Below are 25,714 nucleotides of genomic sequence, written 5' to 3'. Positions count from 1 at the left end.
TTTCTATGTATTGAGGTTAACCTTGGTTGATAAAGAGTACGAGTCTGTTAATGAATCTCAGGCTAGACATTGGTAGGAATGTAATGATTGAGCTCAGCCTCCAGGCTAAGAAAGCCCGTGTCCGGTTTGCCCTGAACTGTTGAGAACTCTCACAGTTGAACAGTTCACACATGAATAATAGTCAATTAGACAAGATGCCAGGGTCACTTGCACCTGTTAAACTATACCCCAAACATGAGGCAATGCCATTAGCAAAGGAAGGAATGAAATGCAGAGATGGAAAGAAACAATGATTTCTAATATATCACAGAGCCTCTACTTTAAAATTGCTTCCCGGTTAATTAACTTCATTAAAACACAGTACAATATTACATTAAGCATGTAATATTTAATTTGCAGTTTATACAAAAATCAAAAGATTGACATCATCTTTTATGATATTAGACAGCATATTCTATGATATGATCAATTTTATAATGTCACAAATTTCCATTTTCACATAGACCGACCTTTAGATCGCACACCTATGAGAAGCAGATCCTTTAAAAAACTGAATCGAGCTTTCAGCTACCTCCGTCGGAGTAACAGTGAAAACCTAGCTAACCGTGATCCTGGAGAGAAAATACAGACTGAAACACTTCCTGAAGAAGGTAAAAAGAAAACTTTGACTTTGATTCCTTTATAGTGTGTTGAAGGTACAATGGTGCATATTAAATTGCCTTGAAACAAACAAATTAATAAGTTGAGTAAATACAGGAGAACGAAGTGATGCAGCTGCCGTGATAAAATGAAAGAAAGACTTGAAAGTATTTACAACATTGAGACAGGTCAGTGAACTCAATAGATCCATACAATTGTTTATGATCCACATGGGCCTCCTCTCATCCTCCTTCATCTAACTCCAACAACATATTCTTCTATTTCCCTCATGTTTTTACCCAGCGTCCTCTTAAATAGGTTGGTTATTTCTCATGCTATGCTATTCCACATTCTAGCCATTCTCTGGATAAAGAAGTTTCTCCTGAATTCCCTGTTGGATTTATTAGTGACTATTTTATATTTAAGGGCCATTGTACTACACTGTGTCCAAGGCTCAGTCATCTTCAGCTACTTCATCAATGATCTTCCCTCCATCACAGGGGCAGATGTTGGGTGATGATTGCACAGTGTTCAGTGCCAGTCACAGCTCCTTGAGTAATGGAGAAGTTCATGCCTGCATACAGTCAGACCTGGGGGTGAATTTCGTCTTTGGGAATCGGGTCTACTGCTGTCCTGCACATGAGTAACATCTGGCATGATGACATTGGGTTGTCTGCCCTAATATGGAAGTCGGGCAGGCGCCAAAATTGGCTGCCAGACTGACGTTTAAAAAATTAATTAACAAGTGTTTAAGCTTGTTACCAAGGTAATTAACCAGAATTTCACATTGCCCATGCCATAATTCAAAGGGTGTACGGGAAACACATTGGGTCATAGTTACATTTTTTGCCGATAAGTGTTGCAAAAGGGGTATCAAGACTACAAGTGGGACTTCACCAGAGCAGATGTTGGGAGACCTTTCTGTTGATGGTAATTTAGCTTTTCATTAATTTAACTGCATTAAAGCTACTCTTGAGGGAAGGGATCTATCCGGAAATGCTACCACCAACATTTTGCAGTAAAGTACTTGTGCTGAACCTCATTGTCTCTAACTGCAAATCATAGATTCAGTGGGAGGTTCTTTCTCCAGTGCAAAGATGGGGGGAGGAAGTCAAGGACGGGTGCACTCTTTGGTCCTGCAAGGTGGGCAATCTGCAGCAGCGCAAGGACCCATGGAGGGGAGGCAGCAGCAGGCAGGCAGAATAAAGAAAAGCCATTATTCAGCCAATAGAGTGTACCGGACAAGGCTGACATACTTACAGATGACGGGGCGCCAGTTCCTCTGAAGATTCCGACTGTCCAGGCAGAGAATCACAGTAATCTGTGACATGCTGGCTGCCAACATTACAACCAATTGTGCTGATGGCCACTAAATGCCTGTGGCCCTCACTTTTTCACCATCTAGTCCATCCAGGCCTCAACTGGAAACCTGTGTGGGGTCTTTCAGCGGCTGCCCACCACTACCCACCTAGGTAGTGACTGATGCCCCGTTCAGCATGCAATGAACTTCTTTCATTTACTGACGACAACACCAGGCAGGTTGAAAGATCCAGAGGCTCCAGCTGTACTGCCAGTTTTCCAAAGGTGCCGGCCATAGTAGACTTGCATGCATGTGGCCAATAAAGTACCTCTGGATAGCCAACAAAAGACAATCTAACCCTCTCTCCATGACATTCAATGGCATTATCATTGTTGAATTTCCCAATACCAACATCCTCAGTGTTACCATTGACCAGAAACTGAACTGGACCAGCCACATAAATACTGTGAAAGGGAAGATCAGGGGCGGGATTCTCCACTCCCGCGCCGAAGTGCCCACGCCGTCGTGAACGCCGTCGAGGTTCATGACGGCGCGAAACGGCCCCGATCCCGATCAATTCAGGCCCCGACAATGGGCTAGGATCGGGGCCACGTCATCTACACGCGGCAGGCCTTGTCGCCGCGTAAAGGCGGCGACGCATAAATGACGCGGCCGGCGGCGCATAACTGGCGTCACCCGCGCATGCGTGGTTGCCGTCCTCTCTGAGTCCGCCCCGCAAGAAGATGGCGGACGGATCTTGCGGGGCAGCGGAAGGAAGGAGGTCCTCCTTCAGAGAGGACAGGCCGACGATCGGTGGGCACCGATCGCGGGCCATGCCACATTTGAGGTACCCCCCGGTGCAGGATCCACCCTCGCCCCCCCCCACAGGCCGCCCCCCCCCCCCCCCCCCAGCGTTCCCGCGCTGTTCCCAATGGCAACGACCAGGTGTGGACGGCGCCGGGGGGAACCCGCCGTTTTGGCCTGGCCGCTTTGCCCATCCGGCCCTGAGAATAGCAGGGATGCCAGAGAATCACCATTTTGAGTGTCTCCGGCGATTCTCCGGCCTGCATCCCGCGGAACTCGACGGGGCCATTCCCGCCACTTGGGAGAATCGCGGAAGGGCGTCGGACCGGCGTCCCGGGAAATTTTGGAGGCCCAGGCGATTCTCCCAAACGGCGCGGGAGTGGAGAATCTCGCCCCCCCAAGCTGGGAATTTTGTGCTGAGTGCCTCATCTCTGACTCCCCAATGCTGGCCACCATTTACAACGCACGAGTCAGGGGTGGGATGAAATAATCTACAATTGCCTGGATGAGTATAACGCCAACAATCCTCACGAAGCTCAGCAAAATCCAGGAGAAAGGAATCCACTTGATTGGCATCCTATCCACCCACCACCTTAAACATTCACTCCCTCCACCACCAACACACAATGGCAGCTGTGTATATCATTTACAAGATTCAATTCATCAAGGTTTCTTCGGCATCACCTTCCAAACACTTGGCCTTTACCACCGAGGAGAACAAGGGCAGCAAATGCATGGGTTGAAATCCTGCAACTCCCCATCTAACTAGCAATACTTTGGGTGTACTTACAGCATATGGTTCAAGACACTGGCTCACCACCCTCTTATTAAGGGTAATTAGAGATGGTTAATAAATGCTGGTCTTGCCATCAATGTCCACATCTTATGCACAAATTTAAAAAAATATTTCTGGTCTCACTTGCAAGTGGAAACAAATTCTCCACATTTATCCTGTCAAACGTTTTCTTAATCTTGAGGAACTCTATCAGATCGCCCCTCAATCGTCTCTTTTCTAGAGAGAAGAGCTTCAGCCAGGATCACTCAGCTGCTGACCTCATTACAGCCTTTGTTCAAACATGGACAAAGAGCTGAATGCCAGAGGTGAGGTGAGAATGACTGCCCTTGACATCAAGGCAGCATTTGACAGAGTTTGACATCAAGGAGCCTAGCTAAACTAGTCAATTGGAATCAGGGGGAAAGCTCCCCGCTGGATGGAGTCATACCCGTCACAAAGGAAGATGGTTGTGGTGGTTGGAGGTCAATCATCTCAACTGCAGGACATCACTGCAGGAGTTCCTCAGGGTAGTGTCCTAGGCCCAACCATCTTCAACTACTTCATCAATGACCTCCCTTCCATCATAAGGTGGGGATGTTTTCGGATGACTGCACAATGTTCAGCACCTTTCGCAACTCTTCAGATAATGAAGCATTACATGTACAAATACAGCAAGAACTGGACAATATCCAACCTTGGGCTGACAAGTGGTAAGTACATTTGCACCCCACAAATGACATGGAAATAACCATCTCATACAAGAGAGGATCTAACCATCACCCCTTGACGTTCAATGGCATTACCATCGCTGAATCCCCCACAAACAACATACTGGGGGTTACCATTGATCAGAAACTGAACTGGACTACTCACATTAATACCGTGGCTACCAGGACAGGCCAAAGGTTAGGAATCCTATGGTGATTAACTCACCCCCTGACTCCCCCAAAGCCTTTCCACCATCTACAAGGCACAAGTCAGGAGTGTAATGGAATACTCTCCACTTGCCTGGATGAGTGTAGCTCCAACAACACTCAAAACGCTCAACATTATCCAGGACAAAGCAGCCCGCTTGATTGCTCCCCCTTCCACAAACATTCAAACACTCCACCACCAATGAACAATGACAGCTGTGTGTACCATCTACAAGATGCATTGCAGTAACTCACCAAGGTTCCTTAGACAGCACCTTCCAAATCCACGACCACTACCATCTAGAAGGACAAGAGCAGCAGATACCCAGGAACCCCACCACCTGTAGATTCCCCTCCAAGTCACTCACCACCCTGACTTGGAAATATATCGTCATTCCTTTATTGTGGCTGGGGCAACATCCTGGAACTCCCTCACTAATAGCACAGTGGGTGTCCCTACACCTCAAGGACTGCAGCAGTTCAAGAAGACAACTCACCACCACCTTCTGAAGGGTAACTAAGGATGGGCAATAAAGGCTAGCCTAACCAATGACGCCCACATCCCGTAAATGAATTTAAAAAAAGCTTGTTCAATCTTTGCGATCACTGGAACCTCGTGGTTCTGGTATCATTCTAGTATTTATTTTTGCACTTTCTCCGAACCTTTATCAACTATTTAGAATATGGAGACCAAAATTGTTTACAGTTCTTCGATTTTCTTCTAACCAAATTTCTATACAGGTTTTTGTTTTTCAATTCTATCCTGCAGAAATGAACTCCAGTGCTTTGTTTTTTATGGTCTTTTTTTAAAACAAATTTAGAGTACCCAATTCATTTTTTCCAATTAAGGGACAAGTTTAGCATGTTCACTCCACCTACCTTGCACACCTTTGGGTTGTGGGGGCGAAACCCACGCAAACACGGGGAGAATGTGCAAACTCCACACGGACAGTGACCCAGAGCCAGGATGAAACCTAGGATCTCAGCGCCATGAGACTGCAGTGCTACCACTGCGCCACCGTGCTGCCCTCGTTTTGTATGGTCTTAACCTGCACCACTACATGTGCAAACCTACCCCTGAATACCTTTGTTCCTTTACCCTATTTAGACATTATTTTCCAAGAAGTATTTGGCCTCCATAGCCTCCCTGCAAAATGGTACTACCTCAAACTTATTTATGTTGAAGTTCATTTATCATTTACACACCATTCTGCAAGATTACTATGGATCAATTCCCGTACCAGCCTCCCCGAACAGGCGCCGGAATGTGGCGACTAGGGGTATTTCACAGTAACTTCATTTGAAGCCTACTGGTGACAGTAAGCGATTTTCATTTCATTTCATTTTTCATTTGATTTGTTGCAGACATTCACTGTTTAAATAACACCCCCAATTGTCTTCTGCAAATTTTTCTGTCAATGGTCCCAGCATCGATCCTTTTGGAATACCATCTCCACATTTAGCACCTATCATGACCTGTGAATGTCTCAAACTGCTTTACAGGCAATTAGATATTTTGGAGTTGTAGTCACTGTTATAACGCAGGGAATGTGACAGCCACTTTGCACAAAGCAAACTCCCACAAATAGCAGAGTTAATGACCCGATAATCTGTTTTTTCCGTGATGTTAATCAAGGGATAAATATTGACTGTGGTGTGTCATGGGATCTTTCACCTGAGAGGGCAGACAGACCCTTGGTTAAAATCTTATTTTAAATACAATCTTTTGATTTGGACACAAGGTTGCTGCAAACTGAGCTGGTACATTGTGCCCCAATTCCAGCTGTCATTAAGTATATATTTATTTATTCGATGGTTCAAGCTCAAGGTGGCTGCTGGGCAGTCAACTCCATAGAGAGCTCCTCACTGTCCTTGACGATCTGCTGCCATCTGTTGTCCTTTCTCCCCCTAAATCATCTCATCCACTGTTCCCCTGATTCTAATACTGGCTATTTAACCCAAGCTTCAAGTTGGCATCCAACTCTAAAAACACAACCACGAAGCTGTGACTCGATCGGCAAAATTATCCGTCTCTTCCTGCCAACGGATTTTCCGGTCCAGGCGACGATGACCACCTGTGGCGGATTCCCCGGTGAAGAAGGTTGTGAGCCATGAAATAAGCCATTGACATCAGTGGGAAAATCTGGCCATCAGCCATCAGACCACCTCCACCACTGTAAAACATGCCATATGAGGGGGGGTGGAGAAATCCCTCCCTACAAATCCATACTATCAGCAAGTCCCACCCTACAAATCCATACTATCAGCAAGTCCCACCCTACAAATCCATACTATGAGCAAGTCCCACCCTACAAATCCATACTATCAGCAAGTCCCACCCTACAAATCCATACTATCAGCAAGTCCCACCCTACAAATCCATACTATCAGCAAGTCCCACCCTACAAATCCATACTATCAGCAAGTCCCACCCTACAAATCCATACTATCAGTAAGTCCCACCCTACAAAGCCATACTATCAGCAAGCACAATCAGTGCCTGAGACGTGAAAGAGAACAGCAAAGATGTTGGGCGAAATTCTCCATTTGGGAGACAATGGGCTCGATTCAACCAAATGGGTACAAAGTCCGAAAGCAGGCGCATTTAGGCGCGTGTTTCCCGGCGCACGCAATGGTAAGAAACGCATAGCTATTCAACTTGACTCGCGTCGTATCAGGGGTCTGAACGGGGAACGCGCTGCCGAGGCCGCACATAGCCCCGTTTTGTACAGTGGGGAGTTCCAGTGAGCGGAATCATAGAATCTACAGTGCAAAAGGAAACCATTCGGCGCATCAAATGCACCGGCCCTTGGAAAGACCACCCAACTTAAGCCCACACCTCCACCCTATGCCTGTAACCCAGTAACCCACCTAACCTTTTTGGACACTAAGGGCAATTTATCATGGTCAATCCATTTAACCTGCACAACTTTGGACTGTGGGAGGAAACCGGAGCACCCGGAGGAAACCCACGCAGACACGGGGAGAACATGCAGACTCCACACAGACAGTGATCCAAGCCGGGAATTGAACCTGGGACACTGGAGCTGTGCTACTGTGTGGCTCCTAGTGTAGCGAGAGATCAGGACACCATTTTTAAATGGTGTTCTTACCTTGGAGGCCCCTGAAGCGAATCGGAGTATAAATGTGTGGGCTCTCCGAGCTGCAGCCATTTCGGCAGCAGCTGCGGGAGGCTACACATCTCTGCGTAATAAAGCCTTGATTACATTCTACTCTCGTCTTGTCGTAATTGATAGTGCATCAGAGACTTGCAATCTGGATCTCGCCTTCACTGGGTGAGATCCAGATTTGCATATTTAAGTGAGCAGTTAGATTCGCCATGGCGCTGTTTAGCACTGGCCCACACAAATGTGGAACCAGGCGTAACAGCATCTGCGGGGGGGGGGGGGGGGTTCCCAGGCCATCGGAGGTCCCCTGGTGGTCGCTCACTGGGCAGGGTGGTACCCTGGTACTCCCGCTGCCACCTGGGCACCTTGGCAGTGTCAAGGTGCCAGGTTGCCTATGCCAGGGATCGAGCCTGGGACTGCCCTGCCCTGGTGAGGTAAGGGGGTGTCTTAAGGGCCCCCTAATAGGTACATTGGGGTATTGGGGGGATGTCCAGAAGCCGCAATGGGGATGCCGAGTTGGGTTGAGAGTTTGGGCGGCATTTAAACATGTGGTCGTCTCACTCATCTGTGCAGGAAGTGAGGTAAGTACAGCCTTGGCGTTCCCTACCGAGGCTGAAATAAAACAGAGTCCCATTGATTGCAGAGTCGTTCCTGGCGCTGCAGGCACTGAGAAATACCCTGCTAAACTCACCCAAAACGGGACTCTGCTTTTTGGGCGTTAAATCGTGCCCTATGTTTTAAAGTTGAATTGAAATTCCATCAGCTGCTGTGGTGGGATTTGAATGCATGCCCCCAAAGCATTTGCCTGAGCTGCTAAATTGTTAGCCCAGTGTTATTACTACTACATCACCATCTCCCTGAGCTTTGATTGGTGGGTAGTGGGATTTGATTAGAGAGGTCTACAGAGATCTAGTAAAGTTAATGCACAAACTCATAGACAAATTGTAATAATCATTCCATTTTCCGTTAAAGGAAGAAATGTGAGAAGGGGCTTGTGTGAAGGCAGAAAGCCTGGCATCGACCTACTGGACTGAATGGCCAGTTTCTGTGCTGGAAATACTTTGTCTACTACCACATGAAGTGATTTAATCCAGTGTTGTTTATTTCATTGTGTATACAATATGCCCACGTTTATAGAGAAGTTATCATCTGTGGTCGCCCCTTGGTTAAGTTTAGCCAAAGTATTGGTGTTTCACTAAAACAGAATGTAACATAAACTAGTGCGATTTGCAATGTAAGATAATAAACTAGATGAAACAAAGACAGACTGAGACATTCAAATATATTTGTTCTTATGTTTGCAGCATTTCCCAGACTACATCATTTAATTCCAGATGGTGAAGTTACAACTATCAAGATTAATCGTTCTGATGCACATGAAAGCCTTGGTATCACTATTGTGGGAGGATGTGAAACTCCTGTGGGGAATATTGTCGTACAAGACATTTATCGAGATGGTGCTCTTGCTAAAGATGGCAGACTTCTACCAGGAGACATGATTCTAGAGGTACTGCACATTGTGAATTTATTTCTAAGAATCAATTGTATCCTCCTTCCTTTCAGCCATGATCACATTGAGGGTGTTAGGCTCGGGAGGCTAAATTGCATACTCCTGCTCCTAGATCACGTGTTCTCGGAAGGAGATGCTCTGGTTGATTTCGCCATCCAGCTCTTGGTCTGTAGCATTGTAGGTAACAGATGAGGAACATATCAGCCATGATCGAATGGCAGAGCAGACTCGATGGGCTGAATGGCCTAATTCTGCCTCTATATCTTATGAACTTATGAACTTTAGGCTCCTTACAGTATGGTACACAGTAGAGAAAGGTGTTAGGAAACTGTCCATTGCTCCCCCTGATTCCGAATAATTTATAACTGGCTGCTATGGGGAGAGAATGGTATAGTTAGTGTGGTAGTCACCACTAGCAGTATTATATGTATTACGGTAAGACACGGATAATAGAGGTACGGGGGTAAATCCCTGCCTGGCTCCGCCCAGTAGGTGGCGTATAAATGTGTGTGATCTCCGGTGCTGCAGCCATTCTGGTTCCAGCTACAGGAGGCACAACATCTTTGCTCAATAAAGCCTCGATTATTCCACTACTCTCATCTTATGGTAATTGATAATGCATCAATTTATTGAGCAAAGATTTTTAAAACGATGGATCTTCACATTAAGCCTGATCGCCTGCAGCTGAGCCCTCAAGCAGCCAATGCTTTGTCCGCTTTTGACCACTGGCTAACCTGCTTCGAAAGCTACCTCCGAACATCCGCTGCGGAACCCTCGGACGCGCAGAATCTCCAAGTCCTTTATTCACGGGTGAGCCCTGACATTTTTCCTCTCAGCCGGGATGCGCCCACTTACTCCGAAGCAATGGAGCTCCTGAAAGGACATTACGTTCGGCCAGTCAACCAACTAAACGCCAGGCACCACCTGTCCACAAGACAGCAACTCCCCGGTGAGTCCCTAGACGATTTCTGGCGTGCCCTGTACATCCTGGGGCGGAACTGTGACTGCCAGGCAGTTTCGGCAGTCCAGCACACAGAACTTTTAATCCAAGACGCCTTCGTTATGGGCATGAGGTCTGCGTACGTCCGCCAGCGCCTATTGGAAGGGGGTGGCCTCGAGCAGGACGACCAGCTACATCCCCCGGGGGAAACGGGCAGGTAGAGAGGGAAAACGGGACGGTCTGGAAGGCCGTCCTGCTGGCCCTGCGGTCTAAACATCTCCCAGTCTCCCACTGGCAGGAGGTCCTCCCTGAGGCATTCCACTCCATCCGATCGCTCCTCTGCACCACGACTAACGAAACCCCCCATGAACGTCTCTTTGCCTTCCCCAGGAAGTCCACCTCTGGCGTCTCGCTCCCAACATGGCTGACAGTTCCTCGACCACAGACGGGTCCAAGTTTTCTTAATCCGAGAACAATCTTCAGGGACCGACCTCGTGGCATCCAGAGCTGTTTACTGAACCAGGGAGCGGCGTTGTCAGTGGACGCCTGGGCGGGGTCGGTGGAACAGAGGCGGCCATGGGCGCCAACAGGGTGGGCTCCAGCGGTGGCAATGTGTGCATGTCAGTCTCATAATCGGAGCTTGGTGGGACCTGGTCTGGCTTCTTGGCGTCCTTGACGTTCAAATCCAGCTTCTCCAATGGCTGGCGCAACTGTGGCGGTTCTTGCATCCAGGGGTTAGAGAGTATCCCTTTGTCTTGCCAGTGCATAATGTAAATTCGAGGATTGATTTTCTTTATTAAGGAGAGGTCCTTGTTGTCGGGGGTAAGGAAAGCAGAAAATCCGGCGATCGTTATTTCAGATCACGCTCTGCACCTGGTGGATGTGGTCCTGGAGAGGGGGCTGGCACAGAGGCTGGTGTGGAGGTTGGACGTGGGGCTGCTTGCAAATCTGACATTTTGTGTGAGGGTGGCGATGGTGATTATGTGGGGTTTAATAAGAATGGGGAGGTCTTGCCCTCAGTGCTATTGGAGGCACTGAAGACGGTGGTGAGGGGTGAGATCATCTCGTATAAGGCGCAGGTTGACAGGAGGCAGCGGCTGGTGGATGAAATTCTGGAAGTTGATGGGAAGTATGCGGAGGCTCCCACTTCAGAACGTTCGGCCTGCAGAAAGGTACTGCGGACCCACTTTGATCTTTTGTACACAGGAAAAGCGATGTGCTAGTTAAGGCGTGCAAATGATGCGGTATATGAGTACGTGGAGGGCAGCACGGTGGCGCAGTGGGTTAGCGCTGATGCTTCACGACGCCGAGGTCCCAGGTTCGGTCCCGGCTCTGGGTCACTGTCCGTGTGGGGTTTGCACATTCTCCCCGTGTCTGCGTCGGTTTCGCCCCCACAACCTAAAGATGTGCAGGCTAGGTGGATTGGCCACGCTAAATTGCCCCTTAATTGGAAAAAATGAATTGGGTACACTAAATTTAAAAATAAAAATGAGTACGGGGTGAAGGCCAGTCGCTTGTTGGCGGGCCATCTCAGTCAACAGATGGCCTCATGGGAGATTGTTCAGGTGTGGGATGGGGTGAAGGGTCTGGTGACTGCACCGGACCAGGTAAATAGGGGATTTAAAGAATTTTATAGTAAATTGTATAGGTTGGAGCCCCTGGATGACGAGTTGGATATGAGGGAATTTCTGGAGGGGTTGTAGTGTCCCACAGTGGAAAAGGAGGATAGGGCAGGGACGGAAGTGCCAGTGGGGATCGAGGAGGTTCGGACGGCGATAGGGAAAATGCAGACATGTAAGGCACCAGGGCCGGACGGGTTCCCGGTGGAATTTTATAAGACGTTTGTGGACCAGCTGCCACTGATGTTGGTGGAGCTGTTTGAAGGCACGGTAGCAAGGTGGGTCACTTCCGGAGACAATGAGGCAGGCATCGATTTCACTTTTGTCAAAGAAAGATAAGGACCCAGTGGCGGGTGGGTCTTGTCGGACAATTTCCCGGTTGAATGTAGATGCCAAGGTCCTTGCCAAAGTGTTGGCGCTTAGGCTGGAGGAACAGCTCCCACAGGTGGCTGGGAAGGACCAGACAGGGTTAGTAAAGGGTGGACAGTTGTCTTCAAATGTGCGGTGCTTGCTAAACGTGTGCTTTCCCCGTCAGAAGCGGGGGAGCAGGATGTGGTGGTGACGCTGGATGCGGACAAGGCATTTGATTGAGGAGAGTGGAGTTATTTGTTTGCAGCGTTGGAATGATTTGGGATTGGGCCTAAGTTTGTGGCATGGGTCAAATTGTTATATAAGGAACCAAAGACGAATGTTCATATGAATGAAGTGAACTTGGGTTACTTTCAACTGCACAGGTGAACGAGACAGGGATGTTCCGTGTCCCCCTTCTTGTTTGCACTGGTGAAAGAGCCCTTGGCTATTGCGGGTAGGGCCCATTAATGATATGCTAACGGCGTTTACTGTATGTGTGGAGTAGAATGCATTCTCGTCGCTTTCGAGGCACCGGAGCATGGCATTCTGTCAGGCGGCCAGCACCGGCCATGATTTTCACCTCACGAGCGATTCCCCACCCAATCACGTTTTGTATATATATATATATATATAAAAGTCTTGCATTAAGAATGTATTTCCTGTAAATGTCACTCATATTTCATGGAACACTTTCATCATCATGGTTTGTTAACATTACCCGTATGTGCTCTAGCTAACTACAAGTAATATATGTATTTCCTCAGGTTTCAATGTCTTAATTTATTTTTGCGTTTATGTTTTTTTTCTGATCCAGGTAAATGGTACTGACATAAGCAGTGTACCTCATAACTATGCAGTGGCAGTATTGAAACAGCCCTGTCAGATCCTGTTGCTAAATGTACTTCGAGAACAGCTCTATAAGCGCAGGAGCAACGTTGAAAGTAACTGCTCCAGAGACGACAGCTTCCATGTTATTCTCCACAAGTGTCAGGACCAGCCGCTGGGAATTAAATTGGTCAGTAAGCCTGATGAAGCTGGGGTTTTTATCTGTAATTTACTTGAAGGAGGCCGAGCAGCCCAGGATGGCCAGTTGCAAGTGAATGACAGAGTTCTGGCCATTAATGGACATGATCTCCGGCGAGCATTTCCTGAGATTGCAGCACATTATATACAGGTTAGTTTGATTAACAGAAAATTATTTATGGTTGATGTAGATTATTGGCATTTACAGCAAAACCACGGATATCATCCAGGATGACAGAAGGCAAAATAGATGCACTTTGGTCTATTTTTAACCAGCAATTCATGGAATCCCACAGTGCAGAAAGAGACCATTCATCCCATCGTGTCTGCACCAACCCTCCGAAAGATCATCACTAGGCGCATTCCCCCCTGCCCTATCCCAGAACCCCACCTAACCTGCATATTATTGGACACTAAGGGGATATTTAGCAAGGCCAATCCACCTCACCTGTACATCTTGTGGGAGGAAACTGGAGCATCCAGAGGAATCCCACACAGACACGAGGAGAACGCGCAAACGCCACACAGTCACCCAAGGCCGGAATTGAACCTGGGTCCCTGATGCTGTGAGACAGCAGTGCTAACCACTGTGCCACCGTGCCACCCATTTCTAAGCTCCAAGAGAAAGAATAACTCACAAAAGAGATCACATTTTAGTTGCTAATTTGACAATTTTCAAATCGTAACGGTAGTCTAATAGTAGTTCTGTATTGAATAAGATATATTGGGTGCATTTATGGACAAAGGAGTTACAAGGTATTGCTCTTTGTTCATTGACTCCCTATGAGTCAAGAGGTCATGGCTCCAATTTCAAAGACAAGTACTGAGTCGGTGCTGCACTGTCTTTCGATGAAACATTAAAATGATGCTGACCCCATGAATGAATGGAAAAGATTGCACAGCAGTTTTTGAAGAAGGGCAGGAGAGTATTCCTGGATCTCGCAGACCACTGTTATCCATCAATTAACATTATTTTAAACAAACAGATCTTTGTTCATTTATCTCATTGTTATTTTTGGACCGTGCAATCTGTAAATTGATGACTGTTTTCCCTGAGGTTGCACTTTTAAAAAGTACTTTCAAGTATTTAGTCTGAAAGTATTTCACTGGCTGTGAAGTGTTTTGGAATGTCTTGAAATAATGAAAGACATTATATAAATCCAGGTCCTCCCTTTTCTAATTATTACATGATACAAGATCCAAGATTTACTACGTTTAATAAAATGAATGGATAATAAAACCCAGAAATGCTGGAAAGACTCAACAGGTTAGACCGCATCTGTGGCAAGGGGAAGGTAGGATTAGTGGTTGAAGTTGCAGGTCTTTTATTGGAAGTGGAAGATGTTTCAGCTGAACAGTGAAGGGGTTGGGAAGATAAAATGAATGGTCTGTGATTAGGGGGAGGATAAGAAATGATTCAGTGAAGGAAATGCTAATAGTTTAAGACAAAATGAGGCAATAATGAAAGAAATTAGAGAAAGGAAAGAAGCGGAGAGTGCGAGGATGTGGAAATGATAATAGCAAAGGGGTGGATCAACAACAACTTATGTTTATATGTCACCTTTATCCTAATAAAATGTCCTTAAACTTCTTCTTAGGAGCTTTATAAAACAACATTTGACACTGAAACACTTAAGGAAATATATCAGATGACCAAAAGCTTGCTCAATGAAGTCGTTATTATGGAGTGTCTTAAAGGAAGAAAGCGAGGTAGAGGGGCTGAGAGGCGAAGAAAGTGCATTGCAGAGCTTAGGGCCGAATCAACCGAATGCATGGCCAAGCAGTCATAGGGTGATTAAGATCAGGAAAGTGTTAGAAGAGCGCAGATGTCTCAGACAGTTGTGGGGCTGGAGGATATACAGAGTGAGGGAGAGAAGGTTGTGGGGCTGGAGGATATACAGAGTTAGGGAGGGAGACGGTTGTGGGGCTGGAGAATATACAGAGTTAGGGAGAGACGGTTGTGGGGTTGGAGGATATACAGAGTTAGGGAGAGACGGTTGTGAGGCTGGAGGATATACAGAGTTAGGGAGAGAAGGTTGTGAGGCTGGGGATATAGAGAGTTAGGGAGAGAAGGTTGTGGGGCTGGAGGATATACAGAGTTAGGGAGAGACGATTGTGAGGCTGGAGGATATACAGAGTTAGGGAGAGAAGGTTGTGAGGCTGGGGGATATACAGAGTTAGGGAGAGAAGGTTGTGAGGCTGGGGGATATACAGAGGTAGGGAGAGAAGGTTGTGAGGCTGGGGGATATACAGAGTTAGGGAGCGAAGGTTGGGAGGCTGGGGGATGTACAGAGTTAGGGAGAGAAGGTTGTGGGGCTGGGGGATATACAGAGTAAGGGAGAGAAGGTTGTGGGGCTGGGGGATATACAGAGTTAGGGAGAGAAGGTTATGAGGCTGGGGGATATACAGAGCTAGGGAGAGAAGGTTGTGAGGCTGGGGGATATACAGAGTTAGGGAGAGAAGGTTGTGAGGCTGGAGGATATACAGAGTTAGGGAGAGACGGTTGTGAGGCTGGGGATATACAGAGTTAGGGAGAGAAGGTTGTGAGGCTGGAGGATATACAGAGTTAGGGAGAGAAGGTTGTGGGACTGGAGGATATACAGAGTTAGGGAGAGAAGGTTGTGGGGCTGGAGGATATACAGAGTTAGGGAGAGAAGGTTGTGAGGCTGGAGGATATACAGAGTTAGGGAGAGAAGGTTGTGGGGCTGGAGGATATACAGAGTTAGGGAGAGAACGTTGTGGGGCTGGAAGATATACAGAGTTAGGGAGAGAAGGTTGTGGGGCTGGAGGATATACAGAGTTAGAGAGGGAGACGGTGGTGGGGCTGGAGGATATACAGAGTTAGGGAGAGAAGGTTGTGAGGCTGGAGGATATACAGAGTTAGGGAGAGAAGGTTGTGGGGCTGGGGGATATACAGAGTTAGGGAGAAAAGGTTGTGGGGCTGGGGGATATACAGAGTTAGGGAGAGAAGGTTGTGGGGCTGGGGGATATACAGAGTTAGGGAGAAAAGGTTGTGAGGTTGGGGGATATACAGAGTAAGGGAGAGAAGGTTGTGAGGCTGGGGGATATACAGAGTTAGGGAGAGAAGGCTGTGGGGCTGGGGGATATACAGAGTTAGGGAGAGAAGGTTGTGGGGCTGGGGGATATACAGAGTTAGGGAGAGAAGGTTGTGGGGCTGGGGGATATACAGAGTTAGGGAGAGAAGGTTGTGGGGCTGGGGGATATAAAGAGTTAGGGAGAGAAGGTTGTGGGGCTGGAGGATATACAGAGTTACGGAGGGAGACGATTGTGGGGCTGGAGGATATACAGAGTTAGAGAGGGAGACGGTTGTGGGGCTGGAGGATATACAGAGTTAGGGAGAGAAGGTTATGGGGCTGGGGGATATACAGAGTTAGGGAGAGAAGGTTGTGGGACTGGAGGATATACAGAGTTAGGGAGAGAAGGTTGTGGGGCTGGGGGATATACAGAGTTAGGGAGAGACGGTTGTGGGGTTGGAGAATATACAGAGTTAGGGAGAGACGGTTGTGAGGCTGGAGGATATACAGAGTTAGGGAGAGAAGGTTGTGAGGCTGGGGATATAGAGAGTTAGGGAGAGAAGGTTGTGGGGCTGGAGGATATACAGAGTTAGGGAGAGACGATTGTGAGGCTGGAGGATATACAGAGTTAGGGAGAGAAGGTTGTGAGGCTGGGGGATATACAGAGTTAGGGAGAGAAGGTTGTGAGGCTGGGGGATATACAGAGGTAGGGAGAGAAGGTTGTGAGGCTGGGGGATATACAGAGTTAGGGAGAGAAGGTTGGGAGGCTGGGGGATATACAGAGTTAGGGAGAGAAGGTTGTGGGGCTGGGGGATATACAGAGTAAGGGAGAGAAGGTTGTGGGGCTGGGGGATATACAGAGTTAGGGAGAAAAGGTTGTGGGGCTGGGGGATATACAGAGTTAGGGAGAGAAGGTTATGAGGCTGGGGGATATACAGAGCTAGGGAGAGAAGGTTGTGAGGCTGGGGGATATACAGAGTTAGGGAGAGAAGGTTGTGAGGCTGGAGGATATACAGAGTTAGGGAGAGACGGTTGTGAGGCTGGGGATATACAGAGTTAGGGAGAGAAGGTTGTGAGGCTGGAGGATATACAGAGTTAGGGAGAGAAGGTTGTGGGACTGGAGGATATACAGAGTTAGGGAGAGAAGGTTGTGGGGCTGGAGCATATACAGAGTTAGGGAGAGAAGGTTGTGAGGCTGGAGGATATACAGAGTTATGGAGAGAAGGTTGTGGGGCTGGAGGATATACAGAGTTAGGGAGAGAACGTTGTGGGGCTGGAAGATATACAGAGTTAGGGAGAGAAGGTTGTGGGGCTGGAGGATTTACAGAGTTAGAGAGGGAGACGGTGGTGGGGCTGGAGGATATACAGAGTTAGGGAGAGAAGGTTGTGAGGCTGGAGGATATACAGAGTTAGGGAGAGACGGTTGTGGGGCTGCGGGATATACAGAGTTAGGGAGAGAAGGTTGTGGGGCTGGGGGATATACAGAGTTAGGGAGAGAAGGTTGTGGGGCTGGGGGATATACAGAGTTAGGGAGAGACGGTTGTGGGGCTGGGGGATATACAGAGTTAGGGAGAGAAGGTTGTGAGGCTTGGGGATATACAGAGTTATGGAGAGAAGGTTGTGGGGCTGGGGGATATACAGAGTTAGGGAGAGAAGGTTGTGGGGCTGGAGGATATACAGAGTTACGGAGGGAGACGATTGTGGGGCTAGAGGATATACAGAGTTAGGGAGGGAGACGGTTGTGGGGCTGGAGGATATACAGAGTTAGGGAGAGAAGGTTATGGGGCTGGGGGATATACAGAGTTAGGGAGAGAAGGTTGTGGGACTGGAGGATATACAGGGTTAGGGAGAGAAGGTTGTGGGGCTGGGGGATATACAGAGTTAGGGAGAAAAGGTTTTGGGGCTGGGGGATATACAGAGTTAGGGAGAGAAGGTTGTGGGGCTGGGGGATATACAGAGTTAGGGAGAAAAGGTTGTGAGGCTGGGGGATATACAGAGTAAGGGAGAGAAGGTTGTGAGGCTGGGGGATATACAGAGTTAGGGAGAGAAGGCTGTGGGGCTGGGGGATATACAGAGTTAGGGAGAGAAGGTTGTGGGGCTGGGGGATATACAGAGTTAGGGAGAGAAGGTTGTGGGGCTGGGGGATATACAGAGTTAGGGAGAGAAGGTTGTGGGGCTGGGGGATATACAGAGTTAGGGAGAGAAGGTTGTGGGGCTGGAGGATATACAGAGTTACGGAGGGAGACGATTGTGGGGCTGGAGGATATACAGAGTTAGGGAGGGAGACGGTTGTGGGGCTGGAGGATATACAGAGTTAGGGAGAGAAGGTTATGGGGCTGGGGGATATACAGAGTTAGGGAGAGAAGGTTGTGGGACTGGAGGATATACAGAGTTAGGGAGAGAAGGTTGTGGGGCTGGGGGATATACAGAGTTAGGGAGAGAAGGTTGTGGGGCTGGGGGATATACAGAGTTAGGGAGAGAAGGTTGTGAGGCTGGAGGATATACAGAGTTAGGGAGAGACGGTTGTGAGGCTGGGGATATACAGAGTTAGGGAGAGAAGATTGTGAGGCTGGAGGATATACAGAGTTAGGGAGAGATGGTTGTGAGGCAGGAGGATATACAGAGTTAGGGAGGGAAGGTTGTGAGGTTGGAGGATATACAGAGTTAGGGAGAGAAGGTTGTGGGGCTGGAGGATATACAGAGTTAGGGAAAGAAGGTTGTGGGGCTGGGGGATATACAGAGTTAGGGAGAGAAGGTTGTGAGGCTGGGGGATATACAGAGTTATGGAGAGAAGGTTGTGGGGCTGGGGGATATACAGAGTTAGGGAGAGAATGTTGTGGGGCTGGGGGATATACAGAGTTCGGGAGAGAAGGTTGTGGGGCTGGGGGATATACAGAGTTAGGGAGAGACGGTTGTGGGGGTGGGGGATATACAGAGTTATGGAGAGAAGGTTGTGAGGCTGGGGGATATACAGAGTTATGGAGAGAAGGTTGTGGGGCTGGGGGATATACAGAGTTAGGGAGAGAAGGTTGTGGGGCTGGTGGATATACAGAGTTAGGGAGAGAAGGTTGTGAGGCTGGGGGATATATAGAGTTATGGAGAGAAGGTTGTGGGGCTGGGGGATATACAGAGTTAGGGAGAGAAGGTTGTGGGGCTGGGGGATATACAGAGTTAGGGAGAGAAGGTTGTGGGGCTGGAGGATATACAGAGTTACGGAGGGAGAGGATTGTGGGGCTGGAGGATATACAGAGTTAGGGAGGGAGACGGTTGTGGAGCTGGAGGATATACAGAGTTAGGGAGAGAAGGTTATGGGGCTGGGGGATATACAGAGTTAGGGAGAGAAGATTGTGGGACTGGAGGATATACAGAGTTAGGGAGAGAAGGTTGTGGGGCTGGGGGATATACAGAGTTAGGGAGAGAAGGTTGTGGGGCTGGGGGATATACAGAGTTAGGGAGAGAAGGTTGTGGGGCTGGGGGATATACAGAGTTAGGGAGAAAAGGTTGTGAGGCTGGGGGATATACAGAGTTAGGGAGAGAAGGTTGTGAGGCTGGGGGATATACAGAGTTAGGGGGAGAAGGTTATGGGGCTGGGGGATATACAGAGTTAGGGAGAGAAGGTTGTGGGGCTGGAGGATATACAGAGTTACGGAGGGAGACGATTGTGGGGCTAGAGGATATACAGAGTTAGGGAGGGAGACGGTTGTGGGGCTGGAGGATATACAGAGTTAGGGAGAGAAGGTTATGGGGCTGGGGGATATACAGAGTTAGGGAGAGAAGGTTGTGGGACTGGAGGATATACAGAGTTAGGGAGAGAAGGTTGTGGGGCTGGGGGATATACAGAGTTAGGGAGAAAAGGTTTTGGGGCTGGGGGATATACAGAGTTAGGGAGAGAAGGTTGTGGGGCTGGGGGATATACAGAGTTAGGGAGAAAAGGTTGTGAGGCTGGGGGATATACAGAGTAAGGGAGAGAAGGTTGTGAGGCTGGGGGATATACAGAGTTAGGGAGAGAAGGCTGTGGGGCTGGGGGATATACAGAGTTAGGGAGAGAAGGTTGTGGGGCTGGGGGATATACAGAGTTAGGGAGAGAAGGTTGTGGGGCTGGGGGATATACAGAGTTAGGGAGAGAAGGTTGTGGGGCTGGGGGATATACAGAGTTAGGGAGAGAAGGTTGTGGGGCTGGAGGATATACAGAGTTACGGAGGGAGACGATTGTGGGGCTGGAGGATATACAGAGTTAGGGAGGGAGACGGTTGTGGGGCTGGAGGATATACAGAGTTAGGGAGAGAAGGTTATGGGGCTGGGGGATATACAGAGTTAGGGAGAGAAGGTTGTGGGACTGGAGGATATACAGAGTTAGGGAGAGAAGGTTGTGGGGCTGGGGGATATACAGAGTTAGGGAGAGAAGGTTGTGGGGCTGGGGGTATACAGAGTTAGGGAGAGAAGGTTGTGAGGCTGGAGGATATACAGAGTTAGGGAGAGACGGTTGTGAGGCTGGGGATATACAGAGTTAGGGAGAGAAGATTGTGAGGCTGGAGGATATACAGAGTTAGGGAGAGAAGGTTGTGAGGCAGGAGGATATACAGAGTTAGGGAGGGAAGGTTGTGAGGTTGGAGGATATACAGAGTTAGGGAGAGAGGTTGTGGGGCTGGAGGATATACAGAGTTAGGGAAAGAAGGTTGTGGGGCTGGGGGATATACAGAGTTAGGGAGAGAAGGTTGTGAGGCTGGGGGATATACAGAGTTATGGAGAGAAGGTTGTGGGGCTGGGGGATATACAGAGTTAGGGAGAGAATGTTGTGGGGCTGGGGGATATACAGAGTTAGGGAGAGAAGGTTGTGAGGCTGGGGGATATACAGAGTTATGGAGAGAAGGTTGTGGGGCTGGGGGATATACAGAGTTAGGGAGAGAAGGTTGTGGGGCTGGGGGATATACAGAGTTAGGGAGAGAAGGTTGTGGGGCTGGAGGATATACAGAGTTACGGAGGGAGAGGATTGTGGGGCTGGAGGATATACAGAGTTAGGGAGGGAGACGGTTGTGGAGCTGGAGGATATACAGAGTTAGGGAGAGAAGGTTATGGGGCTGGGGGATATACAGAGTTAGGGAGAGAAGATTGTGGGACTGGAGGATATACAGAGTTAGGGAGAGAAGGTTGTGGGGCTGGGGGATATACAGAGTTAGGGAGAGAAGGTTGTGGGGCTGGGGGATATACAGAGTTCGGGAGAGAAGGTTGTGGGGCTGGGGGATATACAGAGTTAGGGAGAAAAGGTTGTGAGACTGGGGGATATACAGAGTTAGGGAGAGAAGGTTGTGAGGCTGGGGGATATACAGAGTTAGGGAGAGAAGGTTGTGGGGCTGGGGGATATACAGAGTTAGGGAGAGAAGGTTGTGGGGCTGGGGGATATACAGAGTTAGGGAGAAAAGGTTGTGGGACTGGGGGATATACAGAGTTAGGGAGAGAAGGTTGTGAGGCAGGAGGATATACAGAGTTAGGGAGGGAAGGTTGTGAGGTTGGAGGATATAGAGGGTGAGGGAGAGAAGGTTGTGGGGCTGGGGGATATACAGAGTTAGGGAGAGAAGGTTGTGAGGCTGGGGGATATACAGAGTTAGGGAGAGAAGGTTGTGGGGCTGGAGGATATACAGAGTTAGGGAGAGACGGTTGTGAGGCTGGGGATATACAGAGTTAGGGAGAGAAGATTGTGAGGCTGGAGGATATACAGAGTTAGGGAGAGAAGGTTGTGAGGCAGGAGGATATACAGAGTTAGGGAGGGAAGGTTGTGAGGTTGGAGGATATAGAGGGTGAGGGAGAGAAGGTTGTGGGGCTGGAGGATATACAGAGTTAGGGAAAGAAGGTTTCGGGGCTGGGGGATATACAGAGTTAGGGGGAGAAAGTTGTGAGGCTGGGGGATATACAGAGTTATGGAGAGAAGGTTGTGGGGCTGGGGGATATACAGAGTTAGGGAGAGAATGTTGTGGGGCTGGGGGATATACAGAGTTAGGGAGAGAAGGTTGTGGGGCTGGGGGATATACAGAGTTAGGGAGAGACGGTTGTGGGGCTGGGGGATATACAGAGTTAGGGAGAGACGTTTGTGAGGCTGGGGGATATACAGAGTTAGGGAGAGAAGGTTGTGGGGCTGGGGGATATACAGAGTTAGGGAGAGAAGGTTGTGAGGCTGGGGGATATACAGAGTTATGGAGAGAAGGTTGTGGGGCTGGGGGATATACAGAGTTAGGGAGAGAAGGTTGTGGGGCTGGGGGATATACAGAGTTAGGGAGAGAAGGTTGTGGGGCTGGAGGATATACAGAGTTACGGAGGGAGACGATTGTGGGGCTGGAGGATATACAGAGTTAGGGAGGGAGACGGTTGTGGGGCTGGAGGATATACAGAGTTAGGGAGAGAAGGTTATGGGGCTGGGGGATATACAGAGTTAGGGAGAGAAGGTTGTGGGACTGGAGGATATACAGAGTTAGGGAGATAAGGTTGTGGGGCTGGGGGATATACAGAGTTAGGGAGAGAAGGTTGTGGGGCTGGGGGATATACAGAGTTAGGGAGAGAAGGTTGTGGGGCTGGGGGATATACAGAGTTAGGGAGAAAAGGTTGTGAGGCTGGGGCATATACAGAGTTAGGGAGAGAAGGTTGTGAGGCTGGGGGATATACAGAGTTAGGGAGAGAAGGTTGTGGGGCTGGGGGATATACAGAGTTAGGGAGTGAAGGTTGTGGGGCTGGGGGACATACAGAGTTCGGGAGAAAATGTTGTGGGGCTGGGGGATATACAGAGTTAGGGAGAGAAGGTTGTGAGGCTGGGGGATATACAGAGTTAGGGAGAGAAGGTTGTGAGGCTGGGGGATATACAGATTTAGGGAGAGAAGGTTGTGAGGCTGGAGGATATACAGAGTTTGGGAGAGAAGATTGTGAGGCTGGAGGATATACAGAGTTAGGGAGAGAAGATTGTGAGGCTGGGGGATATACAGAGTTATGGAGAGAAGGTTGTGGGGCTGGGGGATATACAGAGTTAGGGAGAGAATGTTGTGGGGCTGGGGGATATACAGAGTTAGGGAGAGAAGGTTGTGAGGCTGGGGGATATACAGAGTTATGGAGAGAAGGTTGTGGGGATGGGGGATATACAGAGTTAGGGAGAGAAGGTTGTGGGGCTGGTGGATATACAGAGTTAGGGAGAGAAGGTTGTGAGGCTGGGGGATATACAGAGTTATGGAGAGAAGGTTGTGGGGCTGGGGGATATACAGAGTTAGGGAGAGAAGGTTGTGGGGCTGGGGGATATACAGAGTTAGGGAGAGAAGGTTGTGGGGCTGGAGGATATACAGAGTTACGGAGGGAGAGGATTGTGGGGCTGGAGGATATACAGAGTTAGGGAGGGAGACGGTTGTGGAGCTGGAGGATATACAGAGTTAGGGAGAGAAGGTTATGGGGCTGGGGGATATACAGAGTTAGGGAGAGAAGATTGTGGGACTGGAGGATATACAGAGTTAGGGAGAGAAGGTTGTGGGGCTGGGGGATATACAGAGTTAGGGAGAGAAGGTTGTGGGGCTGGGGGATATACAGAGTTAGGGAGAGAAGGTTGTGGGGCTGGGGGATATACAGAGTTAGGGAGAAAAGGTTGTGAGGCTGGGGGATATACAGAGTTAGGGAGAGAAGGTTGTGAGGCTGGGGGATATACAGAGTTAGGGAGAGAAGGTTGTGGGGCTGGGGGATATACAGAGTTAGGGAGAGAAGGTTGTGGGGCTGGGGGATATACAGAGTTAGGGAGAAAAGGTTGTGGGACTGGGGGATATACAGAGTTAGGGAGAGAAGGTTGTGAGGCAGGAGGATATACAGAGTTAGGGAGGGAAGGTTGTGAGGTTGGAGGATATAGAGGGTGAGGGAGAGAAGGTTGTGGGGCTGGGGGATATACAGAGTTAGGGAGAGAAGGTTGTGAGGCTGGGGGATATACAGAGTTAGGGAGAGAAGGTTGTGGGGCTGGAGGATATACAGAGTTAGGGAGAGACGGTTGTGAGGCTGGGGATATACAGAGTTAGGGAGAGAAGATTGTGAGGCTGGAGGATATACAGAGTTAGGGAGAGAAGGTTGTGAGGCAGGAGGATATACAGAGTTAGGGAGGGAAGGTTGTGAGGTTGGAGGATATAGAGGGTGAGGGAGAGAAGGTTGTGGGGCTGGAGGATATACAGAGTTAGGGAAAGAAGGTTTCGGGGCTGGGGGATATACAGAGTTAGGGGGAGAAAGTTGTGAGGCTGGGGGATATACCGAGTTATGGAGAGAAGGTTGTGGGGCTGGGGGATATACAGAGTTAGGGAGAGAATGTTGTGGGGCTGGGGGATATACAGAGTTAGGGAGAGAAGGTTGTGGGGCTGGGGGATATACAGAGTTAGGGAGAGACGGTTGTGGGGCTGGGGGATATACAGAGTTAGGGAGAGACGTTTGTGAGGCTGGGGGATATACAGAGTTATGGAGAGAAGGTTGTGGGGCTGGGGGATATACAGAGTTAGGGAGAGAAGGTTGTGGGGCTGGTGGATATACAGAGTTAGGGAGAGAAGGTTGTGAGGCTGGGGGATATACAGAGTTATGGAGAGAAGGTTGTGGGGCTGGGGGATATACAGAGTTAGGGAGAGAAGGTTGTGGGGCTGGGGGATATACAGAGTTAGGGAGAGAAGGTTGTGGGGCTGGAGGATATACAGAGTTACGGAGGGAGACGATTGTGGGGCTGGAGGATATACAGAGTTAGGGAGGGAGACGGTTGTGGGGCTGGAGGATATACAGAGTTAGGGAGAGAAGGTTATGGGGCTGGGGGATATACAGAGTTAGGGAGAGAAGGTTGTGGGACTGGAGGATATACAGAGTTAGGGAGATAAGGTTGTGGGGCTGGGGGATATACAGAGTTAGGGAGAGAAGGTTGTGGGGCTGGGGGATATACAGAGTTAGGGAGAGAAGGTTGTGGGGCTGGGGGATATACAGAGTTAGGGAGAAAAGGTTGTGAGGCTGGGGCATATACAGAGTTAGGGAGAGAAGGTTGTGAGGCTGGGGGATATACAGAGTTAGGGAGAGAAGGTTGTGGGGCTGGGGGATATACAGAGTTAGGGAGTGAAGGTTGTGGGGCTGGGGGACATACAGAGTTCGGGAGAAAATGTTGTGGGGCTGGGGGATATACAGAGTTAGGGAGAGAAGGTTGTGAGGCTGGGGGATATACAGAGTTAGGGAGAGAAGGTTGTGAGGCTGGGGGATATACAGATTTAGGGAGAGAAGGTTGTGAGGCTGGAGGATATACAGAGTTAGGGAGAGAAGATTGTGAGGCTGGAGGATATACAGAGTTAGGGAGAGAAGGTTGTGAGGCAGGAGGATATACAGAGTTAGGGAGGGAAGGTTGTGAGATTGGAGGATATACAGAGTTAGGGAGAGAAGGTTGTGGGACTGGAGGATATACAGAGTTAGGGAGAGAAGGTTGTGGGGCTGGAGGATATACAGAGTTAGGGAGAGAAGGTTGTGGGGCTGGGGGATATACAGAGTTAGGGAGAGAAGGTTGTGGGGCTGGGGGATATACCGAGTTAGGGAGAGAAGGTTGTGGGGCTGGAGGATATACAGAGTTAGGGAGAGAAAGTTGTGAGGCTGGAGGATATACAGAGTTAGGGAGAGAAGGTTGTGAGGCTGGGGGATATACAGAGGTAGGGAG

The 25,714-nt window shown here is 49.0% G+C and overlaps 1 protein-coding gene across 5 annotated transcripts in view; it reads left to right on the top strand.

The window, feature by feature from the left end:
- The window catches only part of lnx1 (ligand of numb-protein X 1), a 351,286-nt gene that overhangs the window by 238,509 nt on the left and 87,063 nt on the right, over window positions 1-25,714 (top strand). For all 5 annotated transcript variants that reach the window (XM_072496765.1, XM_072496762.1, XM_072496764.1 and 2 more), the window contains 3 exons: window positions 504-650; window positions 8,865-9,067; window positions 12,795-13,154. In XM_072496765.1, the coding sequence (XP_072352866.1) occupies window positions 504-650; window positions 8,865-9,067; window positions 12,795-13,154 (710 nt within the window). The remainder of the gene's footprint in view (window positions 1-503; window positions 651-8,864; window positions 9,068-12,794; window positions 13,155-25,714) is intronic.

The sequence above is a fragment of the Scyliorhinus torazame genome, chromosome 3 (assembly GCF_047496885.1).
Source record: "Scyliorhinus torazame isolate Kashiwa2021f chromosome 3, sScyTor2.1, whole genome shotgun sequence".
Taxonomy (NCBI): Eukaryota; Metazoa; Chordata; class Chondrichthyes; order Carcharhiniformes; family Scyliorhinidae; genus Scyliorhinus; species Scyliorhinus torazame.
The sequence above is the reverse complement of the archived record's forward strand: the minus strand, read 5'-3'. Positions and strand labels throughout refer to the sequence as shown.